Raw genomic sequence first — 27,871 nt, 5'->3', positions numbered from 1 at the left:
AAAAACCGCACGTTGTAATTTCGTTGCGCAATGGGTCCCCCTCCCCCACGCGGGGTGCCCGACCCCGTGCGCCCGGTGACAAACAGCGGCAGCTGGAAGGACGCGTCACAGAGGGGGTGGCGGTAGAAAATTACGTCACGCCCCGTGACCAACAACGGCAGCTGACGAGCGACGTCACGACCGCCCTGGGGGTAGGGGCGGGGTGAATGACGTCACGCCTCGGGGGCCACCCTCCTACCCCGCGCGTGACTCTTCCCCCGCTCGACCACGCGCCGTCCACGTGACCTAGCACCCACCAATGGCAACGCCGCCACGCGAATAAACACGCAGCAACATAGTTTTTTGCTTATACGGACTACGATATCCCAACCTCCCGACCTATCCGCTGTACGTAATTCAATTGTTCTGGGGTGGGGGGTTTACGTTACCTATGCGGGCTAGGGAATTAAAATGGTGGGCGGGGCTACCTCGGGCACCCCCCCCTCCCGTTGCTTGTCCACGATAGGGAATTCAAACGCGTCGGCGCTCACACGACTGTCATGGCCTCCGCGAGCAGGGTGGACAAGGTGGGAGCCGCGCTCGTGTCGCTCGGGCGGTACCAGCTATGACTGCCGCCGCCGCCTCCGTTGTTGTTGTTCGGTGTTTTTGTTAATGAGCACGTTTGTCGTGATTGGTATATCGTGTGTTTGACGGCCAGCGCTTGCTTGCTTGCTTGTGTGTTGGAATGTGATTGAGTATGCGTGCGTGTTTGTGTGTGAGACACCGCCTCAAATGAGTACCCGGTGCGGTGCGTGATAAACATCGCCACTTGGGGGAGACAAAGGCGGCCGGGCGTGGTTGTTGGCCCACCCCCTCGTAAGGTGCTCGCGAACAGCACTTGCCCCCCCAAACAGTTTGTAACAGGCGACACTGGGATGGGGGGGGGGTCATCTTTGTGTGAGAGTAGCGTTGTCACTGCCCATGTTTACATCCGTCTGGATGAATACACGAGGCCTAGCTAGGCTAGGCTAGGCCTCGTTATTCATGCTAAACATAACGATGATAATCGTGATTTGAGGCTTTCGCTACTGCGGTAATCCCACACTCTTTGGTTCTTTAGGTAAAGTCACGTAGATAGAACATAAATAGATCACGACGTTTCGATCGCAACACAAGCAATCGTCATCAGGTGAGACAAACACAGCGGGAGAAACGATACTTTTTAACGTTATGTGTAGGTGACCGTTGTTGTAACAGTGTTTAACAGTGTTTTAACGCGACCACAGACTTAACCGATCGTGGCAGTCGTGTGCCACCAAGCTTGTGTTTGTTGATCGTGTTACGATGTCAGCGTCGTCACTGCAGTAGATCGTGTTGATCGTCAACAACAACAGACAAGTTCCATTGCTTGATTTCGCCGCTCCATCTCCACCCGGCTGGACGTCCTCTCGGACGCGTTCCATTCCTGTAGCTACCACTCCCGTCACCTGTCCCAAGTCACCGGCCATCACCATCATCACCTTCGTCGTCGTCGTCATCCACATTGCCTTGTTGTTATCAATAAACATCGCTAACAATTACTGTACAGCAGTGGCCTCCGTGCCAGGCTTGCAACAACAGTCTTACACGTTTTGGATAGCAGCACATTGGCTAACGTTAAAGAGTCGAGAAACGTAGACTGCGAATTGTTTGAACGTAGCGCGGTTTTTGGGGTATCGATTAATGATCGGTTTTCCTGATAGTAAGGCACGGTATTGCATTATACGTGACAATATTCATTTTCGTGACAACATTCGTCAATCGGGTTGGCTCCATTCACGATTGATCGATATCACTCGATTAATTCATACGTTTATTGATTTTTTACCATGGTGTACTGTATGTTAATCTGGCTCAAAATTTCAGTCCATTATCGATTTACCTCTGGCTCGGTCAATTTATCGGGTCCTATAATTGATCGATTATTCAAGCAGCTTGCGTCGGTTAATACGGCTTTGCCGATTATTCGTAATTATAGTTGATGCATTGCATTATCGAATCCATTTTAAGCATTATCGATCAATCAATCATCCCGTCACCCACTTGGCAAGATGATAGCACAACTGTCCCGACCTGGGAATCAAAGCCTGCGGCTGATTTGATTTATTTTTGCAAAACTGTTGTACAGTACACAGTTTAGATGCACTGTACATTTACGTTATAGTTTCATTTCGTCTAATGATAAGTTTATTTTGAAATCGCTGTTAGAATACTTGATAGTTGGACCGTCGCGAGATCCATTCTCAGTCCACTCGGCCAATCATCTCTTTGGGGCCATTACAATGAAGTACCATTTTGTGGAAAGTCAACAGTAGACTTATGGTGAGCACAGGCTTTGGCATGGAAATGCAGAATTTCCACCACTGGACTAGATGCACCATTGGAGATGAATGCTGCCTCATTGCTGTTTAGAGCGGGGGAGACACTTTGACTTGTGCAGGGTTTCATTAATAATTCTCTACACATTTACACCACAGATTTAATCCAATGTGCGTGCATTAAGTTGCACATTTGTAAACAGTCGAAACGTTGAGCCCATCTTGTGTTGATTTCGGCAAACGCCGAAGATATTGGCCAATGTCTGCCACGTGCACTGATGGTAATAGTCTATGGCTAAGCTAGCTTGGCGTGCTTACATCACAATGTGATGAGTCTAACCTTTCCACATGCCACTTTTGGATTGGACTTTGGTGGATTGTAGGTTTCACGCCTTTTTAAACACCATTTTCTCAACTGAAAAAAGCAAAGGCTCATGCCACTGCTAGCAGAGAGTTGCCTCCAGTAGAGGGAAGTCGAAAGGGTTTCTCGAGAGTGTTATTTGGCATGTACTCTAATAACATTGTCAAGATGTCTTGAAAGAGATGGGAGTACCCACCAGACACGACCTGTCGATCGACTAACTGTGGTATACCTATTTACATGCTGTTGGTTGGACAGAGGCCCGGGGGGATTTGATAAACTTGGCTATTATTACACACGTCACGCTGGGAGATCAAAACGGCTATCTTTGGATCGCCAGTCCCAATGTACTAACTAATATTGCTATTAAGTAATATGCATTTTAAAGAGTTATTGATGAATATCCACGATTTGAATATCTCCCTTTTTGTATACAGTAAAATATTATGTTATATAATTTGCATGATAAATATTTTACCTGTGTCATACCACAGGAAGGGGCTTCAATGATGTTATCTATGGGAAAAGAAAAAGGAACGGGAAAGGGGCACGGCTCAAGATGAGTAGCAGGAACAAATGAGTGCCAGGCAGGGAGGGGAAGGTGGGGGGGGAGAAGAAATGACGGGCCAAGAAGTTGTGGATGAGAGGGTGATAGCAGTTGAGGGAAGAGAGTGAGAGAGAATGAAGGAGCAATCACAAGTGAGATGCATGGAGTGTGTGTTTTCAAAGGGGGTCGGGAGAGAGGAGGTATTCAGAGTGGGTTTGGCCATACCTAAATTAGTCACGTGATTTATGGAAGTTTTGAGCTGATTTAGATAGCTAGATACATACCTGTTTCTTTTAATGACAATCCTTAATTTTTCGTGCACATTCCTGTAGGTCGGCACTTGGGAGGTGCAGATGGTGGTGGACTGAACAGATTCTAGTCCCATAATTGCAATACAGCAAGTAGGATTCTTACGATGGTTATTTTGTGCATTCTCTCCTTTGACCTAGTTTTGTTTTCACAACTCCAGCTGCTTTGCAAATTCCAACTTACCAAGAATTTAGCCACGCTTATTAATTCATGACACTCCTGCAAAGGTCTTGCGATTCAGTGAGGCTTTACTGATTAAATATAGGATTATTTTAGTACCCTTAAAATAAGCTACGTGCCATTCGTGACCATGAGTGCAATAATTTTATGCTTTGCTTCTCTTTGCTGTGCTGTTGCTGAAACAGTTTTTTCTAAAGTAATGTTTTGGTTTTGTAAGCAGTGACATGAACTGATTTTTAAACCGCTTTCTTGTACGGTCTTATTAAGTGAGAAAAGCAGGAAAGTGGTTTGACACTGGGAGCTAAGTTTTAAGCTATTGGAAGCTGTGGACATTTCTCAACAAAAGCTATAGGAAATGTTAGTAGATTAACCACTGAGCTTTCTAGATAAGCGTTTTCCAGCAACATTTTAGCAAAGCTTATCTTGAGTCTCATGAGCTCATGTGGCCCATTAAACTATTACTTTTGGGTTGCCTAGGATTTTAAGCAAGAGTCCTCCACAAACACTGGAAATATTCTATGTCAGATGGGGGGGGGGGTTATCATATAAGTAGTTTGCCTGATGTTATGCTTGTATGTTACTGCTGCCTGTGCTATTCCAATGCATAAACAAAGGAAAAAACTTGCCATAGTTACCTGTTCATTTCATATTATGAAGCATTCCTTGAATTATTCACCATGTTTTTCAAGTGGATCTCTGGCAGCACTGCTATGCGTCCTTTATTTTTATTTTTCCTTTTAAGGCAGTAAGTGTTATTGATGAATGTGTTGACTTTTTTGTAATTTCTTTTATGGGTTAGGTGAAGCAGTCACACCCGGCTTCTTGCCACAGGGCCTTTAACGGCTTTATAATGTTTCCCTGGCACTATAAGGTAATTGTCACAGTACTTGCTGATTTATGAACATCAATGTACATACTGACTATTGTGTGAGTACGAGGACACCCAGGGATTTTTTTTATCATCACTTATACAAGTTGATGTATCTGTGTAGAGGCTTTATGAATGTATATGCCATGGCTTCCACTCTTGGTGGATCATTGGAGTGGTTTTGAGATGTGGCAATATGCTTGAGGTTCACGCTGTTGTGATAAAATGGCCTTCTTTCAAAAAATTCCCATGTGTATTTTGGAAAACAAACATTTTTTTTACGTGTAATATTGGTCACTGTTCATAATTAATTTGACTGTTGCTCTGTTTCAAATTGCCTCAGCTGGTGTATGCCATTGATTTGTTAACTTGATTGTGGCACAATAGATTTGTGCGAACAATGCATTAATAATGTATGAGGCTTGCCTCTACCATTAAAATGTGCAATTACCACTGCAGACTCACCTGAGGTTTGCCTATAGAGATAAGTGCTATCTTAATGTCACATGTGCAGGGAGACATTGCCACTATTACCATGAGCAGAATTGATAATTTCATCACAATTCAGTATTTAGAACTATAAAACCTACGTATTTAAGCTTGGTAAAATGTCAATACGTAACCTAATGATTATTAGTAATTCATTGAGTTGTGTTAGGTCTTAAGTACGAATAATGCAAGCTGTATGTTTTCCAATTCTATATATATAAAACACGCTAATAGAATTATTATATCTCTGCAAAAATCTTTCTAGATTACGTGGGTGTACCAGTCTGGAATGGAATGACTCATTTTTCATTGTCTTCTGATTGAATGGATAACACTGCCAATTTAGGACAAACTGTTATTGCGTAGATTGTTGCGGCATGTTAATTTTTACTTAAGAATACCATTTGATTCTCCTGGCTGCCACTGGATTGCGTACCCACCTTACAGTTGGAGGGTTTTGAATTTAAATCCCCATTGGAGCTCACTTCATCCCATCATCTCTCGGGGGTTTATAAAATGCGTATCACTTGATGCCAAGTGTTCACTCCACATTTCTGTGAACAGAGAAACAGTGACCAAGGCTGGCACAGCACATTAGGCCAAGTGAAAATAGTGGAAAAGGGGTTTGCTGACGACAGGTTCAGATATCAATCTAAAGTGACATGTCTGTGTGTGTGAGTCCATATGTGTATGTGCGTGTAGGCCAATGTGTGTGTGAGTCCATGTATGTGTGTGTTTGAGATTGAGTCCTGGATTTTCTGTTTGCACATGCACAAAGTCACTTTAAGATGTTTTTCTTGTTCATGTTTTTGTTTTTTTCTTTGTTGCGGTTGCACCCGATTCAAGAGCCGAATGGCTCACAGGGCTATACCAAATAAACGAAAATATGAAAACTATGTGTGTAAGTCGATGTGTGTGCGTGGGTCCATGTGTGTTTGTAAGTTCATGTGTGTGTCTCTTAGTCGATATGTGTGTGTGTAAGTCCATATGTGTGCTTAGGTCGATGTGTGTGTGAGAGTCTACGTATGTGTGTGTGTGTGAGTTGCTGTATGTGTGTACGTCGATTTGTGTGTGTAACTCCATGTGTGTGTATCTAAAGTGGATGTCTGTGTGTGTGAGTCCATATCTCTGTGTGTGTGCGTAAGTCGATGTGTTTGTGTGTGTGGGTCGATATCTGTGTGTGTGTGTGTGACACTTTCGCCCGGGCAACGCTGGGTACTTCCCGCTAGTTGCCAATATAATACTCCCTCACCCTGTGTATGTATGTTGAACTTATTTTGCACCGTATGTAGCCAAACGTGCTAATCGGAGTGTTCTGGCATCTTGACAGGTGGTGTATGAGAAGGACGGTGTGTTCGTCCACACCTGCACTAAAAAGAACAATGACCAGGATTCGCTCATCCCTGGCATCCTTCGGCTCTTTGAGAAGCCCAGCAATAGCCAGGGGCGGCCCGGGGCGCCTGGTTTCCAGGTACTATTGACCCGAGGGCCGTCAAGGGATGGTTTTCATGATCGTACATCTACTTGCTGCTACCTGTGTTACCCCTCTTATCTCGCTGCACTTCCTTACTCATACCTCCCTTAGTTAAGCAGCCAAAGCCTGCTTGTTGAATCCCCCTGTCAACCTGTGGTGAATGGAAGAGTGTTCTTTTCCTATGCTGACCTCTCTATCTGGTACTACCTCCCCCTGCTCTTCCACTCCCATTCTCCTTCTCTTCCACCTGTGACTGATCAAATCTTCCTCTTGTCTTCCGCCTGTGACTGATTGCATATTTCAATCATACCTCTCCCTCAGCCATTTCCATCTCATACAATCACTTCCCCTGCCCAATGCGTGTTGCTCATGTATTGTATGATGGCAACCAGATAATAAAATCAATGAAAATGAATTGCAAATACACTGAATATATACCACCTACGATTTATTCAAATGTTCATCACTCTGCAGTGAATAACATCTTAACATATAAGTTACTATGTCTGAGCCTAGTGAGTGTAAAGCACTTCTCTAGTATTTAAATTCGTTTTATTGTACATGGTTAAAACATCTCACCTCTTCATTGTGTGGTTATCTCCTTCATAAGTGGACAATCCAGGTATTCCCGACAAGTGACTGTGGTTAAGTGCAAACCACTTGGGCAATGCTCACCAACGCAAACTTTTGCAGGAAGTACAAATTGAATCCATCTGGCGACCCCAGACGCCATCGAGTGGCTTTGCAAGCTCAACACATGGTAGTCAACGTGTCCGTTGCGTTTCAAATTCCCTACAGAAGAAGATTCTCGTAGAGACACATGAGGCGTTAAGACAAACCAGTGAATATAATCGGGCTGTGGACTTTCCAATGGGCATTCTGGTTATAGCGAGACTGCGTTTTGTTGTATTTTGCCGTGTTGCAGGCAAGCTGGCGTGCACGCATGTAGAGTGTCTGCATTTTAGTTGTCTTATGTAATTGCTCATACTGTGAATAACTAATTTTCTGTGTTAGCAGTTAATTTTCTTTAAAAAAACTTTTCTTGCAGACCTTCCTACCCATCGTTTTAGTCGGTGTTTTCCATTGTGTGTCCCCGCTGCTGTAAAGCATATTGATATGTTGTTGCATGTAAATTGCACGTAAAATAAAATTGTATTATAGTTTTATTAATTTTGTTGTTTCTGTTAATTTTGAGTCTACATTTCATACCAATGGCTGCGGGTCATCAGTCGAAGGAATAGTATTTCGTTTTCTTCAACGCAATTCACTACTTGCCTCCCTACGTCTACTCGCCTCTCCGACATCATGATTTCGCACTCCTCTCCTGCTGCAGAAAATACTTCCACCATTGTTGCCTAACGCTTCTTCAGTGTCAGCCATTGTGCTGAAATGTCTTGCCGGTGTTGGGGAATATGTTTATTGGAAGCGCGTTTTGATCTTGTTTGCGCAGGGCACCGATGCCTTCATAGACTGGGTGCCTGTGGATGAAAACGGAGACCAATTACATTTGCTCTGCCCGAAGAAGGTATGCGTCTTTCTTCCGTTAACCCATATAGCCCTGCTAACAGCTGAATAAGTCGCGTTTTGTACCTCACACACACACACACTCAAAATTTGTCTCCAAAATACAGAGTTGTTTTAGGGAAGCTATGTGTTTGCAATTTTTTTTTATATTGCCTTGCCTTTTTAAAAAGTTTTACACAGTGAGAACATTGTGCTTTGTACATCCTCCTGCAATTGGGGTGAACCGCTAATAAACAACAATATAAAATTACACCGGCACTATGGTTCTGATTTGTGAGGGCTCCATTGAGGATTGTTTTTGTAGCAGACGTGATGCTATAATTTTAATGTCGTGCAATCGGTGAGATTGTAATGGCCCTTACTCTTCCACTAATCTGCGTTCAGCTCGTGTTTGTGCTTGTAATATTTGGCATGACTCCCAGAAAATTCTGTACTGCATGTTATGCCTTTGCCAAGGGCTGCCAGCGACTCTTAAGGTGGTAAAAAAAAAACTGTTTCTGCAGTGGGGACGTAAAAGGTCAGTTAATAGAAGAACTATGAAAAATATAATATAAATGTAAACTGGCCAGTTTAAGATAAACACATTTTTTTTTACATATTTGTATTGGTTGCTCTAACAACTATGTAACATAGAGTGCTGCCAATTGTAATGAAAGCTGTGCAACCTCTTGCATTTGCTGCACAACATTAATTTAATTAAGCTTCATTTTTATTGACATGCCAGCTGTTGGCTTAATTTAGGTTGTATGTCAGATGTGGAAAACGGTTGACCTTAACGGTGCTGGCAAATCTTTCATAAATAATTAAATAGCCTGTGGCTAGCCACATCTCAAAATGGGCAAACACAGTAGGAAAAACAGTCTTTGCTATACCATAGGTGGCATTACTTTAGAATTACTTAAATGTGCATTGAAACGGTACTTGTTCTGCCTCCACATTGTGAGTTTATTTCTATTTGGAGCTTTTATAGCTAAAGTTATATCTTGAAAACACTTTTGGGATCTTGTTCATAAAAGCATTTTTTCAGGTTAGCATATAATTAACAGTGTTCCCCTTATATAATTGGTACAAGGCACACTGAACAGAAAGGCAATGCCTGCGTGTGCAGAGACAAGTTGCATGTGGCTACTATTAACAATGATACGTTTTACAAAATGGGGAAAAATACCTCTACAACGAGTGTATTTAAGAGCTGCGGGTCACTGCAGGTTGCCTTCAGGCACACTCGAACCATGTTTTGGAATTTGAAGATTGAGTGTAAATGCCAAACGCTCCAACAACAATACGAATGCATCAACATATTAAATAGCTTAAGATTAGCGGGAGGCCTGGACTCGTGACACTGAAACATTGTAGTAAGCTCCTGACGACCGTTGCTCCTAGGGCCGATAAACATGGACATCACGCTCATGTTACTTTATTTCCTGTTTTATTTGGTTACATTATTTGCCTTCCTCTCTTCCCTCTTCCGCTTCCCCGTTAATCTGCTGCTCCTAATCATTGCCCCCCTACTTTAGCAGGGCAGCAATCCCAAGTGCCTCCATACGGCCCCCCATTCGAGGGTGTATTGTTCCGGGTTCGACACATTTTCGTAATTTGTATCTTCCTCTGTAATGTCCTACGTTCTGGGTTCTTGAAAAAAAAAAGATGAGGAGAAACATCCCAAGCTATTACTACAACGCTCTTGTTTTCTAAGTGTGATGTGCTGCATTGCATGGAGAGTGCTTAAAATAGATAATTACCATGGAGATACTGGCACTTATCATCGGAATGCATAATTTCAACAATTGGCTTAAAGGTGTCAAAAGATGTAAGCGTTGTTCCCCCTCCCACTCAATATGAGCAGGAAGACACTTTCACTTTGAATAACCATGCACATTTTAACAAGTGAAACTCTTTAGTGAACCATTTAGTCACTTGCAATGGCATCTGTCATGGTGTTGCATTTGTCTAAAGTTTTATAAAAAAAAATGTCCGGGCTGTAGAGCTGCCAACTTTGAAAGGAAAGAAATGTGCTGATGTTTGCCTCAGAAAACAAAGCACGTATCGTGTTACCTTCATAGTTGAAAGAGCAAACCGAAGCTAAGTTTGTGAGATATGGGAAAGTAAACAAACAAGTTAATCGCCAAAAATAAAACACCAAAGTCGTTGTCTGCCTAAATAGATACGAGGTGATCCTTTTCTCCAGTTGACAGCCTTAAACCCGTGGTGGGAGTCAGTTCATAGGACAACTGTTGTTGACTTCCCCAAACGTGGTACTAATTTTTTTCTAATTTTATTGATCCTAAATTCATGAATTGCCACCACTGACTCAGATTTAAACTCGCAGCCTAATTGTGTATTCCATGCTTTAAGCACTTTGCCTCCTGTATGGATAATACTAAACCCAAATAATGTTACGCATAACTGAATTAGTTACAAGATTGGCCTGTTTCTTATCTCTTGTTTCTCCAATGTGGGCTGAGGTGAAACAAATTATACATGGCAGCACAGATAATTCACCAAGAACATGTAGAATGCCCTCTGAAACCTAAACAGTTTAACATCATTGAAGTTACAATGATTTAGTGGCACTAAGCCAACACTGGAAAGTCACCCAGTAACCAAGTAGCCACATTCAAAGGCTTCACCCGTGCGCACCATGGGCGGGCCCGCGGGGGAGATGTGTGACCCCCCCCCCTCCCGTTTTTGCCTACACCTTTTTTTTTCCAGGACTCAAATGCCGTTGTGGACTGGAAGCAGCAGCCCACGGGGGCAGCAGCGGGAGCTTCAGTGTCGGGGCGCCCCGTCCGAGCAGACGACGTGGATCCAGGATACGAGCCGGACTGGGCAGTGGTGAACACCGTGGGCTACAAGAAGAGAATCGGCTCTGAGAGTGAGGGTAACGACCTCGCACAACTCCAAACGTAACTTATCGGGGGTGGCTGGATTTCTCAGTGTTCCAAATGTTCCCTTTGTTAGAGAACTGAGCCAGCATCATCGAGAACCTGGGTTGAATTCCTCATCTCCCGTCTGAAATTAGGCCATCGTCTGATGGGTTCAGAGCCTGACTTCTAATCCACGTTTCGTTCCTGACCTAAGAAGAGCGATGTTTTTTCCACAGACTCAGGACCATATATGGCAGTGTTCGTCACTGCAAGGCCCGCGGGCGCTGGCGGCCCCTCGTGGTCTTCAGTGCGACCCCTGATGTCCGGCCCCCAACAATACACAAATGTGAAAACGCTCCTTGCAGGCGATATGGCGGCCCTCACACTGATGTCTTATGGGTAAACGTGGCCTCCCTCTAAAAAATTGTGAAGAAACACTGATATATACGGGGTTTAGCAACGCCCCATGCTCAACCGAGTGGGGGAAACACTTTTTGTTTATTTATTAATCTGGTTCTCAAGTGATTAAAGTTTGGTATGTGCTGGGACACCATTGACCACACAAAAAAATATATGTAGTTTCATTTCTTGACTAAATTTAAAATATTCCAGCTCTGAGAAACTGTGTGGCCTTGTAGGATGGTGACATGGCCCAACAGAAGCATGCTCACCCCTCGTTCGCTATAGTTCATGGTTCGTAACCAGCAACCGCCCTGGTTATTGTTTTGGGTGTATTCGCTGTAAATATACACGTCGTCTGCTTCAGAGTGGAATTTTGTGGATCCTGTGTCGTAATTGACAAGAGTAGGTCAATTGTACCAGCAGTAAAAAAAAAAATCCACATAAAATTGGGATTATACAGAGTAATCATCATACACTACTGCAAAAAACGTCTGCAGGACCCTCCTGAAAAAAAAGTATAATAATACAAGTGTTGGTTTAAAGGAAGGCTTACTAAAGTACTGCGGATGTATCATTGGTGGAATGATTGGTGTATAATTATGAATAAGTATTTTTTAAAAAATCCCGTAACATCAGCAAGGTGCCAGCACTTCTGTTGCCCTGTACTCAAATTCCCTCCTCTGTGGGATGAGACCACGTTTTCAAGAGTATTGAATTTATGCTTTTAGTGAGGGTTCCAATGACTAGTTTAGTCCACTGCATACATATATCACATAATTTGGCCTTCACCTCTTTTTGTGCTAAATGTCCATGTGTGACTCAAGACATCCCGTGAACTGTACTCTAAACAGCTAAAGATGCAATTTGTATCAGTTTTGGTGAATGCCATATTTGAGAGACAACATAACTAGTTTACATGTCTTCTTTTTTCGATATAATGGGTATTTTTTCGCATTGTGCTTGGATTCCAGCTGTACATTTAGGACACAATGTTAGTGGTAATGAACAGCAAACATTTAATGTTTGTGTCTATGTAGTAAACATTCTGTGTCACCATAGCCTGGTTTCAGGTTCTCACAATTGTTAATGCTTTTTTAAATTTTTTATTTGGGGGGAAATTGCTATTGCTATCAACCAGTATCATATTATAGAAATGTGTCAGAATTTTCCACTGGCTGACGCTGCATTTGAGAACGGCAAACTCATTTGGTGGTGCTGTGGTAAGCGTTGATGCATGCTGACCTTGTTTGTATTTACACTGGCCATCAACGCTTGCCTAAGAGGAGAGTGCAAGAAATATTTTCGAGCTCGGTAATTTAACGGACAAAGCCAGTATACTGTTCATTTATTGGCATATTAATTTGCATGATACCAAATATGTGGGCATAGATGTACTCGTGGCATAGATAATTACACGAATTATTGTTTAAACGTTTTAGCTGAGACACAAACTGCTATTCATTCCTGTTACAGGAATTGTATTGGGAGGAATTGGATACTTGGCATCATTAGCTTATGTGGCAAAATCAAATTTCAAAAAATGGATGCATTGTTACATCCCCCGGTGTCAGGTCTTGGGTGTCGAAAATGAAACAAAAGTAAAACAGCTTCTGCAAGTAAAATGGTATACAGTGTATGTATTGTATGTATATTGAACTTTTTTCGCGCCTTCTTGGTTCTTTCGGTAAAGTCACGTAGAAGGGAAACAATAAAATAATAAAAAATATAAAACAATACAATTCTCACGACGTTTCGACTTCAACACAAGCAATCATCATCAGGTGTGAAAACCACAGCAAGAAAATTTGTAAAAAAAAAGCCTCTTTTTTCAAATTTTCTACGTGACTTTACCGAAAGAACCAAGACCGTGAATCCCTGCAGTCACGAAAGCTTTAAATCAACATTATTTCGCGCCGTACGTAGCCAACCGTGGTAATCAGAGATGCGGGGGATGGACAACAAAACTATAAACACAAAAAGCAGTTCTAAAGAAATCTGTTTTCAGTCTAATATTTAAAAGTGCATAGCTCCAGTCGCTTCCTAATATTGGAAGGAAGAACATTCCAGACCGCCATGGAAGCGCATTTGAAAGCGCGCAATGCACTGACCATCTTTGTCCGATGTGACATGGCTATTTAAGTAACAAGGAGAGAACACTCATGGAGTGTGTTAATATTATTTTATACATCAAGTAAGAGTACCGTGCTCTCTCAAATGAACATGAGGTGGGACTTATCTTTATCAGCAATTCTGAGCGAGCGGTGGTAATTCTACCTTCACTTCAAAGGGATAAAACTTCCAAAGGACAACCACTGCTAATTGCTCACAAGAGGTAGCACCCATTTTATCAACCTCAAGAGAGATGATGATGATTACCGAGTTGACCTATGACTTTTTTTTTGTTTTGCAGTGCATGCTTTAATATAGTTTTGGTTAATGACACTTGTTATCAGTTACCAGTTGTGCTTTTGTGGACTTTCTATGAAGCAAATAGTCCCCATCGTGGGAATGTAAAAATGATACCACTGGCTCCAGACCACCAAGACATGAGCACTGCTGCATTGATACTTATATAATTTGAGCACTGAGACACATTTGACCGTTTCTCGTAACGTCACAAAGGCTTTGATGTCTACTTTGTAGCAGACAGCGGGCTGTGATAACACGCCACACGTTTGCGAAGCATTTGCAGGGACCGAAGGTACCACGTCAGTCAAGCTGACTCGGTGGCAAACATTTTGCTGGTCTTTCATTTCCTTATTCTGTTTTGGTTTGTAGAAACGGGGGTGTCCTTCCAGTCCAATGCGCGCAAGAGCAAGTGGGCATTTGCCTTCAGCCTGTCTGATCTCAAGTCGATCAGGAAGAACAAGCCTGGCCTCGGCTGGTCCTACCTCATCTTTATCATCCGCGACGGCACCTCCTTCCCGGCCCTGCACTTCCACCAAGGAGGCAGCAAAGCGCTCCTCACTGCACTGAGTCGCTACGTCTCGCTCGCCCGGTCAGTTAAGATAGAAGAGGAACGCTGACATGTGCTGCACAAAACAAAGATCCCCAGTATAGCCTGTAAACAGACTGTTGGGGCAAGGGCTGATAGGAGCACCAATTAAGGCCTACACGGCACACAAGGGGGTGGGTGGCCAGCACCACGCCCGGCCGCCTTTGTCTACGCAGTGGCGATGTTTGCACACCGCACCAGGTATTCATTTAAGGCTGAGTCAACCTATGGGCGGCCCAGGACCGATTCCAATTATTGTCACCGGTGTTGGCCATGAGCGAGAATCGAACTCTGGTAGCCGGCTTCATAGCGGGCTCATAGCGCAGCACGCTAACCGCTAAACTGCCGCTCCCCACAGCACGCACGCACGCACGTGCACCCACAAGACACTGAAGTTGTCTGGTTGTTGTGCAGGTCTCCGCTCGACTCGAGGCTCACGCTGGTGCACTGCCACGACACGCGCGCACTCTCCCAGTCGATGGACGAGCTGCAACTCTTTGACGATGGAGCGCCGCACTTTGTGTCGGTACGTACCACGCCGACTGCGAGGTCGCCTTTAACGAACGCCACTGCACAGTACGCGGGCCGTGGGGCGACTGCTTAAAGTCTGTCTACAGTGTTACGAGTATGACACGGGCCACAGCATTTGACTTCTGCAGACAGCTTGACTTAGTCTTCAACGTGCCAGTGCACCAAATTTATAATGCAGATTTTAGCTTTAAAGTGAAATTGTCTTCATACTCTAACATGCAGTGGGGTGATAGTTATCTATATGGCCCTTAGCTAATTGTAGATATTTCACGTTTCTGCAGTGGAGGGCCATTTTCATTTTGATCTTCTACAGCACTATTCATGATATTGACTCCCACAGGAATAATGGGCTGACTTGACCTCTTCACCAGGATTGAATGCATAACCTACCCAAGTGCAATCTAGCTACAGCCCCACCCAGTCAGATAATTACACTTGTTTTATTCAATAAGGAAAAATCAAACTGAGTGTCAGTGATTTTATTCAGGAGGGTCCACTGCTTTGGCATGAATGGTGATTTTATTTTTAAGTGGTGTATTTATTTTTAAGTGGTGTATTTATTTTTAAGTGGTGTATTTCATGTTGGAGCAAACCTGGAGTACACAGACAAAACCTATGCTTAGGAAGGGATAACATTTAAAAGAATATTACTTCGCTTTGGTATTTGCAGTACTGCCTTTCTGGCAATGTGACCAGCCAATGAGTTGACAGCCTATTGAGTTGGAATTCTCGCAGGACGGAATGTCCAATTGAACATCACAATCTCAATTTCGTTCCTCCAAAAAATGATAACGCTCGTTCAAAAGCATGCGAGCACCAGCATTATCTGCTGAACTGCAGTCCTTAAAATCATCTGTAGATAGTTTAGTTGTCTCCAGTCGACTATTTTGTTGTGCCAAAGTTAGCCTTTCTTGGATGCCAAGTTGGCAGTCTCTCCCAGGCTGCAATGTCATATTTGACAGCAATAATGGGTGATGTACAGTGAAGCTTTGATCAGTGAAAATGCCTCAAGCCATACATTATATTTTTTTATTCAATCTTGCATCTGATGCTGATTGTATTTGGGGCTTTTATTTTGGATAAGTACAATGCAAAAAAGCCAAGGCAGTGTTTCCCTCCTCTAATGAGCATGGGGCAGTAACTATCTCAGTTTACAACTGCAGTCCAATGCTGTACATTTTTGTTAGATTTGCATTAAGTGGTACTCGTATGTCAACCACATAATATTTTTGGCTGAGTTTATCCGTGACCAAGATATGAACTCGCAACATTTCAATTGTGAACTCACTGGCTCAGACCAGATCACCACACAGTTGGCTATAGCAACGTCACAAATCTGACTTGTCAGAGCTGTAAGCTGGTAAAATGCCGGTGCTTTGCTTTATCGCCACCCTTGCAGAAGTTCATCAAGGACCCGTACACAACGACGCTGGGCAGCTTCTCCAAGGTGACCAACTTCCTGCGGGAATCACTGGCGCAGCCGCACGAAGCGCCGCGCCACCGCCCCCCCAACGAGATCGCGGACCTCCTCAACGAGTCCATCCCTGGCCTCAACATCAACCAGCAGGAGGAGCCAGGATTCGAGCTCATCACCTGTGTGAGTGCAACTCGCGTGCGCACAAACGTAAGCGGGGGCGGCACGGTGGAAGAAAAAAAAACATGGGCAAATGTCTTGACATCAGCACGTGTGGTCTAAAAGGTCCGACTTTTAGCACCAGTGCTATTACAAAAATGCGTACCCTAAGTCTGACAATAGGCCCAAGACATGTTCATGTAATTTCATGCTGCATTGTGCGGGTCATCTGCGAAGCTGACGTTCACGTATTGCCTTGCTTAATTGAGCATTAGGCAGTTCTCATCTTTGCTGTAGAGCCCAGTCTTTCCATGGCACTTGCTGGCCTATACAACGTTGGTCATTATATTCCAACGTCTCTGTTGGTGTCATGGCATGAGGCAAAAGAACGCCATTCAATAATTGATAGAAGTAGAATTATGTTAGAAAATGTCTGAATAATGACACATCACAAGGCCCCAAGGCACTTTGGGTAAATTCTCACCACAAGCAGTGAAATGTCCCATGAAGTCAAAGAGTGGCCCCTGGAAGATATATACCCTTTAAAGAGTGTTGCAAGGCCATTCGACCTAAGAAAAATGCTGTTTAGAACTCGCATTGGCCAAATGTATGTAAAAAAATCGAATTTCCTTGCTGCAGCCATCATTTCACCAATCAACCCAATGTAATCATGAATTCATTGTCCCAGTGGTATTGCCTGAGTGTGCCCATGGCCATTACGAGCTTCTGGACTCCATCCAGCCACCTCAAAGATGCTGGCGTTGTTGATGCAGTCTTCCTTTTCCGAAACCTTTATTAATCTCATTTGCTGCACGGTTGCGCATTCAGACCGAACTGGGCCCCAGGCCAAACGTGCAGCGACGGGAGCCGGTGAGCACGGAGGAGTGGGAGCGCTACATGGACCCTGAAGGGAGAGTGCGCGACGTGGACAAACTGAAGGCTGCCATCTGCCAAGGGGTAACGATAATATTTTGTTTAACCAAAATACTCTTACCTCCTTGACTACAGACGCTGACTTTTAACAGAAATATAATATATCGTAAATAACATGTTTGTGCAATGGACCTTCAGTGTTTTTTTTGCATGTTTCCATGGTAAATAAGTGGCTGTTTGGAGTCTTTTTGTTTTTTTAGGGATTGGGATTTTATGACGGTTGCTTTTTTTCGGCCTGTGCTTCCACACTGGCCAGGTGTCTTGAAAGAAATGGCATTATCCACATTTTAGCCTGGGACTCTGGAGAGTTTCCTCCACTGGAGGCCTCTCTGCCAACAGTGGCATATGCAAGCAAATTCATGGCTGCCCCTTTTTACCTTTTTTGTATTTTCATGTTGGAATAAACCAGAGTGCCCTGAGAAAAACGTCACACGTGTGTCTCCCACTATACACCATGGCATTCTGGCTGGCGGGTAAAATGATTATAGCCTATGTTCTTGGTTCTTTCGGTAAAGTCACCTAAATGGAAATCCAAAAAAATCCGAATTTATTTCAGTTTATTTTTATTATTATTTATAGTTTAAATTTTTTTTATTTATGTGACTTTACCGAAAGAACCAATAATATGAATTCCTGCAGTCACGAAAGTTTTAAGTCAAAATTTTATTATAGCCTAGTTGTGGGTTAATACTGTGGCCGAAATATTATCGCGCAAGCCACACCCTCCCTGTCTAGTTTCTGCTCCTCCCTCAAGACCCACCTCTTCTCCCTGGCCCATGCGTCCCTCCATCCCTAGGTACCCCAGTAATTCCCGTACCCACTCACCTCCCTCCCCATACCGATCCCTATTCACCACACTACCCTCAGCTACCCCCATTGTACCACTCATAACCCTTGTTAATACACTCGGGGCAGTCATACACCAGTAATATCACTAGAGGGGGCATTACTTAAAATTTGCCGCATCATGCGAGAAAAATGTTTTTTCTCCATAAAACAAAGCTCAAAGCTCACTTGATACAAAATAATATCAGGGTTGTATTTTGGATGCGCCTTCATGTAATTAATTGAACGTCCTGTTGCTGGTGTTAATGGCAGGGTCTGGCGCACTCGCTTCGGAAGGAGGTTTGGAAATTCGTGCTCGGATACTACCCTTGGACAAGCACGACAGAGGAGAGGAAAGCCGTCGTGAAGAAGAAAGCGTGCGTGCTAGCCAATTCGGCACTCGCAACACACGGCCAAAAAACTATGTGACCGGGGGCAGCAGAGGCAGCGCTGGAGAAATAAGAGCTCTGCATTGGTTAAATAAGTTATCCAGCGTCACAGTGTTATGTCCTCTCGTGTGATTGACAGCAGACAAAAAAACCATTAAGGTACCGAGGCTGTTCTCATGGCTCTGAGCCATTGGTGAAAATTCCATTCTCCTGACGCCAGAGGGATGTGGGGCTTATTAGACCCACAACCAGGATCTGAAGGTGAAAGCTGCCGATAGCAAGTAACGTAGTATGACCACTGCACCTCCCAGCTGGTTGGTCGACAGAAAATCTTGGGAACATTTGGTAGATGGTGGAATTAATAAATGAAGTGGGTTCTATAAAGATAAGAACTGACGATAATTTTAGTGCATTAATGGTCTTCTGTGACACCACTGGGTTGGCATTATCAAGAACCACTTCTTCGAGTTCATTAAACATGGTTCTGATGCATAGACCATAGATTGTTTAATCTATATAACAAGCTACATGTTACAGGAGCCCATTGCTTAAAACCTAATCGACAGATCCAAGTGCAAAACACATACTCCTGTGATGAGGTGAAATGTTGCTGTCTCGTGGTAGCCAGTGTAACGTCCTTGAAAAAAAAGATATTTAGAAGTGGCTCAGTTATATATTTACAGTCAGTTCTGATACCCAATAACACCTTGGAAAATGAGAGTGAAAGTAAAACTAAACGCATTTCAATTGTAAAGAAATGTAGGCCTAATCTAGGCAAGGAGGGGACACTCAAGGCAGATGTTAGAGCACAACATTCTGTTTTTTTTAATGACCTTTGGTAGCCTTGGACATTGTTTGGTCGATACCCTGCTTTGTTTAAGTAATGCAGCTCGTTACTGATAGTGGTAAGCTGTACTGTGAGCTGCAATAACTTGATTACTGTTTACCCAGTTATATACTGACCACAGCAGATAAGAGCGGATTCATTCTCTTAGCTGTTAGGAGGGGACAATCAATGTTTTGCTCGAGATAATTTCACTGAATTGTTTTTAAGAGTGTTTGTTTCACTGTGCATAGGGATGAGTATTTCCGCATGAAGCTTCAGTGGAAATCTGTGAGTGAAGAACAAGAAAAGAGGAATTCGAACCTGCGCGATTACAAGAACTTAATCGGTACCAACTTATGCTTTGTGTGGCTTTGGTGTGGAGTGCATAGTGACCCACTTCATAAATCTGACTTCACATGTGGGGTTGGTAGATTACACAGCGTTTATCCTGCATGTGATATATACTCAACCTTTATGGTGTTGTGCTAGCTTGTAGAAAGCAGAACCTATCTGTGCATTTTTCATACCTTTGTGTGATTCTCTAAGTACTGCCATGTTTTCAGAAAAACACCCATTTGAGAAATTGACCATCATTGTTTATGCATTCTAACGCCTTGGCCTCGCTGAGTTTAAAAATTAGTTTTCAGGAGGGTCCTGTATTGGGATGTTTGACCATTTTTTTTATAACACTTTTGCCATATTTAAGACCACTTGTGCCTATGGAAGGAAACTGGAGTACATTGAGAAAAACCATGTCATGATACACCTACTTACTGTACTGCCACATCATTGTCACCATCAATCATTTATGATTTATGTAGAACCTCACACCCGCGTGACAGGTCTCCAGATCTCAACTTGCAGCCCAGTGGGTTTGGGAGGTTCACAAATCCACACGGTCCACAAACAAATGCCTCCAATGCATTGGATTACAGGTGTGCTCCAATATGCCTGGCACATTTAAGATACGGAGCTTTAATTATAAAAAGCTGCAAGTTAAGAGTGCTCCTCTTACAGTGCCAAGGCTGCTGCAAGTGTCTTTCAAGGGACATTGACTGCTTATTTTTTTCTGCTGTGATCATAACCAGCATGAATTGGTGTGTTCAAGATTTTATTTATACTAAATTTACTGCAAAATTCTTAACCCAAAGTTGCTGTTGGTAAATAATAAAAAAACAATACGCTTTGGTGTTGTTGGCTTTGCAAAACAAGGTGGCCCATCTGTAATAGCAAACGAGTGCACGTTTGCACACAGTAGTGCAATAAAATGGTACAGTTTTGCAGCAATGCATAAATAGAGTTAACGGTGAAAGGGAAGCTTTTAATGGTCCTTGGCAGTGCAGGTGACATCTGTGGAGGCGCCTCTGGCTTTAATACAATGCTTGTTATGTTGTATGCATTGGGGTATGAATTGCACTTTATGCATCGATATTAGCACAGGTGCCGCCTGTGGTTCGATGTTTGACGCTTCACTGCACGTGTTTGCTGATGTGACGGTGGTGTCTCACCTCTGCCCCCCGTTATATTTTTTTGTTCCTCGTTTACAGAGAAGGACGTTAACAGGACAGACCGTACCAACAAGTTCTATGAGGGCTCGAACAACCCAGGGCTCACCCTGCTCAATGACATCCTGATGACTTACTGCATGTACGACTTTGATCTGGGTAAGCGTAAAGTCTCTGTAGGCTACATGGGGAATCTTTGCCTTGTGTTTTGGGAGTTTTGGCTTCGTGTTTAGCGCACTGTGCTAAGATAACAGGAACCGCTCTTTCAATGTGCATATGGGGTAAATGGTATCTGAATCTGTCTTTTGTCCCCCGTGTCAATTCAAAGGTGGCTGAATGTGGTGCTGCCCATCCTACTCCTCTCGTGCTGTGTTGGCTTTCGGTGACAGTTCTTGATGACAGTTCTTGGTGCTTCAATCTATAAGTTTTAATGGAAATCTTTGTCATTTACTCATGTGTGTGACTGCAGGATACGTTCAGGGCATGAGTGATCTGCTCTCCCCCATCCTGTACGTGCAGGAAAATGAAGTAGATGCCTTTTGGTGCTTTGTAGGTTACATGGATCAAGTGGTGAGTAATGCATTCAGGCCCAAGGTAACAACATGTGCATTCCAATCCACCAGCTTATACCTTGGGGGCAAGGCCTAGTGTGATTAAACCAAAGTATGACATCAGCCTTGGACCAGTGTAATGTAAGCATGTTTCTAAAAAAAAAAGTATGCTTGTATGAAGCTGTTAATGTATTGAGGTTAATAAAAGTTAATGTCTTTCTTTTCAAATGAATGTGGGTTGCTGCTTATCTCCATTGGCAGTCCTGAACCATTAGTGTAAATTAATCATTCTTATAGCAGAGGTTAGTCTCATACATAATTGTTATTGTAATGGTAATAATTAGTGTACATATTTTTTACAGAGTAATTTTAACAACTTTACTTGTAACCTTCAAACTGATGATTTTAAATTAATAGCATTAATGTTTTTTTTTCCTTTTGTTTTATTATTAGTGATTTTAAATATGTAAGTAGTGCTTGCTGGTTGTAATTGAGAGCTCCAATGAAGCCGACAGAATGCCGAACCCCTTGTTTGTTGATGCGTGACTTGTCGTGGCACAGCACCACAACTTCGAGGAGAGCCAGCAGGGAATGAAAACTCAACTCGTGCAGCTCTGTCAGCTCCTGCATTTGCTTGACCCAAGCTTCTGTGATTACCTCGGTAAGAGACTAATGATCTAATTTGCATTGCACTAATCCTGCATTTAAGAAAATAACTAGATAAGAGACCACTCCGATGGAAGGGGGAGTCTTTTACAACATACAGTATATTTGCTAACTAACTATATTTTGCTCTGAAGTAGAAAGCTCGACCCTTGTTTAGCTTTCTTTTGTACATTCATTTTTTAAAGATGAACATTTTTTTTATCGCAGAAACGCACGACTCTGGAAACCTGTACTTTTGCTTCCGCTGGCTGCTCATTCGCTTCAAGCGAGAGTTCTCCTTCCAAGACATCCTGCGCCTCTGGGAGGTAAGACAGCACACACATTCATAGGGGTGCCGCGGTGGTGGAATGTTAACTACCTCTTCTGCAATACAGGAGGTTGTTGGTTCTAGCCCGACCCTGACGCTTGTATATTTGGAGTTTGCATATTCTCCCTGTGGCCATGTGGATTTTTATTCGGCTCCTCTGGCTTTTCCCTCCACATTTAGAAACATACGTTGAGAGTATTTGGCTGCTATCAATTTCCACATTATAAGTCACTAAATTGAGCTGTAAGTTTGTTGCCAGGTCACTTCTTAAAAAGAGCTGTATAGCTCAGGCGGGGCTTACCTGGTAAAATAAAATAATAATTTAGTTTTGTATTTTTTTTTACATTTACACCAATAGGAAGCCAGTGAAGAGCATGACTGTTTGTACCGGGTACGCAGATTGCTGTGAAGTTGTGCTTTTTTGACAGCTTGCGTGCACAATTGCAAGTGTGAAGGTTCAGATTCCTGTCAGGGTTTGACTGTTTATCATCACATTGGGGTTGATACAATTTGGTGCCGTTTTGTAGGAAATCAAACGGTGATTTTCCCGTAGAGAAAAGTACCATTGCCATGAGAATGTGGACAATCAATTGCAACTCAAATTGTGCCATTTGTTTTACACGTCATCACAACGCATCTCGCTCCCTAAGCAATCTATAACAGAAAAAAAAACCGCAACATTTTATTGTTTGTTCTGGGAGAAAATTGTACTCGACTTTTGACATGCAGGTCTCAAATCTGTTCACAGTCGTATAGACACGGGGCATTGGCTGTGCACGGCAAGCGCTCGCTTTTTGTAGTTTGGCTTCGGCTCGTGTTGTTGAGACGATACCCATGTCCCCGTGTATCCTCTGTGCGTGCCTGTTGCAGGTGATGTGGACCGGCCTGCCGTGCCAAAACTTCCACCTGCTGCTCTGCTGCGCAATTCTCGACATTGAGAGGCAGCACATGATGGATGCCAAGTGCGGCTTCAACGAGATCCTCAAGGTAAAGGCTTGTCCGTGCTTGACCTCTCTCTGCACTTTGATCTAAGGGCAGTATGGCTTTTCCTTTCCATAGCTAAGACGTACTTTCTTCAACTGTAGATATTATCAAAATGATAGACCATGTGTATTATTAGGATGATTATTTCATTTTGGCTGTAAGTTTCCTTTAGTTTTTTGGACTGCCCCATTGTGAGTTAAGTGCTCTAACCATACTATTTAACACACATATCCTTCTCTACTGAGTCATATACCAAAGCGCACACGAGTAATATTACTCTACACGGCATAATGTCGGGTTCCATATTTCTTTTGCGGTTAATATTGCACCATTTGATATGGGCACCGGTGATTATGTTTCCGAAATCGTGCAGAGGTGGTGGTGATGAATGCTGCTCAATGTGGATGTCTTGCTGTGTTGCAGCATGTGAACGAGCTGTCTATGAAGCTGGACGTGGAGGAGATTCTAAAGAGGGGGCAGGCAATTTACCTGCAGCTGAGCCAGTGCAAAGTGAGTGGCATCACTGCCTATGACCATCTCTCTTCCCCCACCCTCACCAACAAAAAACAAGAATCCATACAACACATTTTTCCCAGTGATGCTTGTGTACCACTGTTCTGAACAGGATCTAGACATAAGGTTACATGTAGATGCCATGTCAGTCCAAATTGTATACTTATGGTAGATTAGATGTTTTAAAAGTCTGTGTGGTCAATGGTGGAGTTGTAACAGCCACTGCTATGGAATGAAGGTTTGCGTTATTTATTGTCCGACTTATTAACCTGCTTGTACACCTAAATAAATAACCACTGACCTCGCTAAAACTGCCTAATTTCCCTATGAGCCACTAAAACCGGATAATGCAGCTGATAGCGACAAAATGTCACAATACATAACTTGTCATGCTGTCGTGCCAAGTGACATAACAAACTGCCACAGCAGGTGATATCACATGCGCACACACACAGTCTTAGCAAGCACTATCACAAAGGGACCTATCATGTGGCATTATACACCTTGTGCACACATTTGCTTGTTTGGCATTTTCCTGAATAACCAAAATGTTGATTCTCTGCGGTAACTTCACTTGCAGTTGCATTTGATACATATCCTTGTCTGTTTACATACGAGTACATTCGGCACTCTGTTGAATGTTTAAGTTTGAATACGTTCGTACAATATTTTCGATTTCTCATGTGACACATTTGTTTTTGCTCTGATTTCTATTTGCGTCATTGCTGTAGTTTATTAATTTGTTTTACTTTGCAATTTTGTTGACCGAGGTCATGCTCGATAAACGAGACGCTTCCTGCCACCTTGAGTTTTCACCTCGTTAACCAAACCAAACTCGAAACTTAAACCAGGCCCCAACTTCCCCGCACTGCCCCGCTGTCACACCGTACACAGGAGCTTCCGCGCTCCATCCTGGAGATTCTGGGCATGGGCGAGGAGACTGTGGGTGCCGGGACGCCCGAGTCGGACAGCAACAGCAGCAGCACCAGCAGCGGTGGCGGCGGCGGCAGCAGCAGCAGCAGCAGCCACAGCAGCGGCGGCGGCAGCAGCCCGTCGGGAGCGGGAGAGAGCCACAGCCCTGCTCGAGGCTTGCATGCCGAGAGCTCCGTGGCCAGCATGGCCGACAGCAGCATCGAGATCGTGCAGGACGACGAGGGTGGGAATTGAGCCACCACAGGTGGGGGCGGGAGGTAGCGTGGGGCTCTTGGCACTGACTCGGCGAAGGCAACCCCTCTGCTCGGAACCACACACACACGGTCACCGACCTTGTCTGTAAACTTAAACTGAGACCTAAATCGAACCTTAGCTATAATCCTAGCACTAAATCCAAACCGTAGCTCTAACCCTAGTCCTAAATGAATACCCTCGATTTTCTTATTCCAGCTGATACACAAAACATTAGCTGTTATCCTAGCTCAAATCCCAGACCATTATCCTAATTCCAAACCCTTAGCTTTAATCCCAACTCTTGCCAAATCACATTGGTCTAACTTAGGCCACATTCTTAGCTCTTACCCTAGCCATAAACTGAGCCCAAGTTCTAACATCAACTCTGTCCAACACTAACACTATTATAGGGTCGGCGTTAACCACTTTTTGTTTTTTTTTACTGAGGACCGCTTAAATCCACTTACAATGTCAGAGATGAGAAACGCATTTTAACATTTGTAATTGTATATCAGGAATATGGCACATATTCTCAAAGGGAGAACGAGGAATCAAGGCTTGTTTATTTTTAACAGAACATTTTTTGCATTGCAGCAGCGCATGCCAAATGAGTATGGACACCTTTCGTTAGGCCATGGCAATACGAGACCACTTTGACTTGAAACTCAGTTGCAGGACACTGGGCTATAACGCGTTTTTTTAAAAATAGTTATTGAGTTTATATTTAAGTGTCTAAACCAATCAGCCTGCTGAAAAAACGAAGGGAGACAATGTGATATCCCTATATTTAGTAATGGAGATAGATTACAATAGATTCAATTGGCAGGTGGACATTTTTTTGTTTTCAAACCAAATTGTCAAATGATAAACTGATTTAGTAGGGTCGCTTCAAATGTCACAAACTATTTACCCTGCAATCATTGAACATTACAACACAAAATGCCTTATTTGTAATTGGCTGGGATGGTCCCACATGTCTACCCTTGTGTGCCTATGCCACAGTCTGGGACCTGGTCCCAACTTCCTGAAACAAAGTTTCAAGCCATAAAGTGGTTCTGTGTTCCATCGTGTTTGGCCCAACCTTGCTCCGGCAGGTTTCTAACGTCGCGAGCGTATCGACACTCAAAACCAGATGAGGAACGGCACCGCATCTATAGCAAGGGTGATGACCCCTCATTAATTTGTTATGTTTTTGAAACAATGGTTAAATTTGTTTTAATTTATTTGTAAGTTTACCATTTTCAAAAAAATACATTGACCTTTTTTTTTTAAAGGTTACATTGTTGAATGTGTTCATGTGCTTACCGCCAGCACGGTCTCCTTCACCATTGAGTAGTTCACACACAGCAGTGTTAAATGTGTCACACAAATAATGTAGAGAATAGGTAGGCGTTAGAATAGTTATACGGTAATGGCATGGCGGTGTACGGGTTTTATGCTTTTATATGTTCAGGCAAAAATTGACTATCCTTTATTAGCAGAGAAGCCCTCTGATCCCACGGGGAAGCCCCTTAAAGGTCTACTATAAAGGAACAAATATCTGCTCATCACAACAGGCACCAAATGCCCACGACACACCTATAATCGGAACCAAGTAGTCTTGCACATCCGTATAGTTAAACGCGAAATGAGAGTATGGATAGATAACTGGCTGTGCATTTAAAGGTTTAGAATGTATCTAATCTTCATCTGAGGAATGTATCATTGGAAAAAAAATACGACATACTGTATTGATATGCTGCCATTAAAGTTAGAAATTTAGTTACGTAAAAGTTCCACGGAGGGTCGACCTGCAGTTTCGTCCTTGGGAATGTTCGTGCATTATTTAATTTCGGTGTCTTAAAATTGACCGAATAGCTGGAACAAAAATAACAAGTTGTCCCGCGAGTACCCTAATTGCATAATCCACTGTACTGTGTGTAATGGAGTGGACCTTTGAAATGGCACGATTGCTTGTATATCCCAGCTACTGCTGTGATTGTTTAAGCAAAGTTGAATACATGTACGGTGAATTCTGCACAAGATCAACCTTTTTTTTTAAACATGTAAAATTCCTTGCCATTTTGGTTATTTTTTTTCTTTTTAAGCTGGTAAGCCTTACTTTGTCCTCGGGCCTTGTTTAAACATTGGTGCGCCGGGTCAGGTGACAGTGTATCTTTCTCTGTAAATATGCATTATACACAGTCGGGCTGCATTAAACTGAAATGTACGTCGAGTAGTTTCTGTTGCACTTTTTAATTGTTTTTAAGTGAGCTGTGCAAATTACTGAAAGGCTGAGAATGCAACAGCTAATTATTTGAAGGAAATCCGAAGAAAATAGTGAAGGATGTGTCATTACAGTAAGAAAGCTGCATTGCTTCTATATTAAGAATTTTCCAAGTACAATTGTCATTTCATGGAATGGTAAACATTCATTTTGGATTTATGTGGACCATAGTGGCTGGGCAGTTGTGCAGTTTATACATGTATAGGACTTTTCAGGTGAACATATATGTACCTTGTAAGATTTTTTTTTTATGCCTAAAAAGACATTTTTAGAAAGTCATACAGTAATCGAAATAAAAACATGTAATTGCAATAATGTAGTTTTATGTTAACGCATTCAATTAAAGGCGTGATTTAATTTGTTAAACGGCATTGCAGGTTAAAGATAGCTGCATGCAACGCGTTACGCTGGATCATGACATCCAACAGAATAGCGTTTGTATATGAACGGGGTGATTTAAATAAAACACAAGGTGGTACAGAA

General features: G+C 43.0%; 1 protein-coding gene across 2 annotated transcripts; it reads left to right on the top strand.

Annotated features, from left to right (window-relative positions):
* Positions 1 to 441: 441 nt before the first annotated feature.
* On the top strand, positions 442 to 27,871 carry TBC1D15 (TBC1 domain family member 15). 2 transcript variants are annotated; one of them, XM_032948839.2, is made up of 17 exons: positions 442 to 566; positions 6,421 to 6,561; positions 8,015 to 8,089; positions 10,801 to 10,963; positions 14,136 to 14,355; positions 14,767 to 14,878; positions 16,283 to 16,480; positions 17,285 to 17,413; positions 18,488 to 18,591; positions 19,681 to 19,775; positions 20,977 to 21,093; positions 21,404 to 21,504; positions 22,047 to 22,146; positions 22,359 to 22,456; positions 23,329 to 23,445; positions 23,866 to 23,952; positions 24,850 to 27,871. In XM_032948839.2, the coding sequence occupies exons 1-17, from the start codon at positions 540 to 542 to the stop codon at positions 25,120 to 25,122; spliced, it is 2,157 nt and encodes a 718-aa protein (XP_032804730.1). In that variant the 5' UTR covers positions 442 to 539; the 3' UTR covers positions 25,123 to 27,871. The 2 variants fall into 2 exon arrangements, with proteins under 2 accessions (XP_032804730.1, XP_032804729.1); XM_032948838.2 differs by having other exon boundaries at positions 10,801 to 10,969.

This window comes from Petromyzon marinus, chromosome 7 (assembly GCF_048934315.1).
Source record: "Petromyzon marinus isolate PM22_M1 ecotype Great Lakes invasive population chromosome 7, UKy_Petmar_22M1.pri1.0, whole genome shotgun sequence".
NCBI classification, from domain to species: domain Eukaryota; kingdom Metazoa; phylum Chordata; class Hyperoartia; order Petromyzontiformes; family Petromyzontidae; genus Petromyzon; species Petromyzon marinus.
Note: the sequence above shows the minus strand (reverse complement) of the source record. Positions and strands in the feature narration are given on the sequence as shown.

What these genes read in the sequence shown, in the direction of transcription:
- TBC1D15 (XM_032948838.2), top strand. Translation starts at nt 540, where the DNA reads ATGGCCTCCGCGAGCAGGGTGGACAAG. An exon ending in ATTTGCTCTGCCCGAAGAAG is followed by an intron (nt 8,090 to 10,800) that starts GTATGCGTCTTT and finishes TTTTTTTTCCAG; the next exon opens with GACTCAAATGCCGTTGTGGA. An exon ending in CGCTACGTCTCGCTCGCCCG is followed by an intron (nt 14,356 to 14,766) that starts GTCAGTTAAGAT and finishes GTTGTTGTGCAG; the next exon opens with GTCTCCGCTCGACTCGAGGC.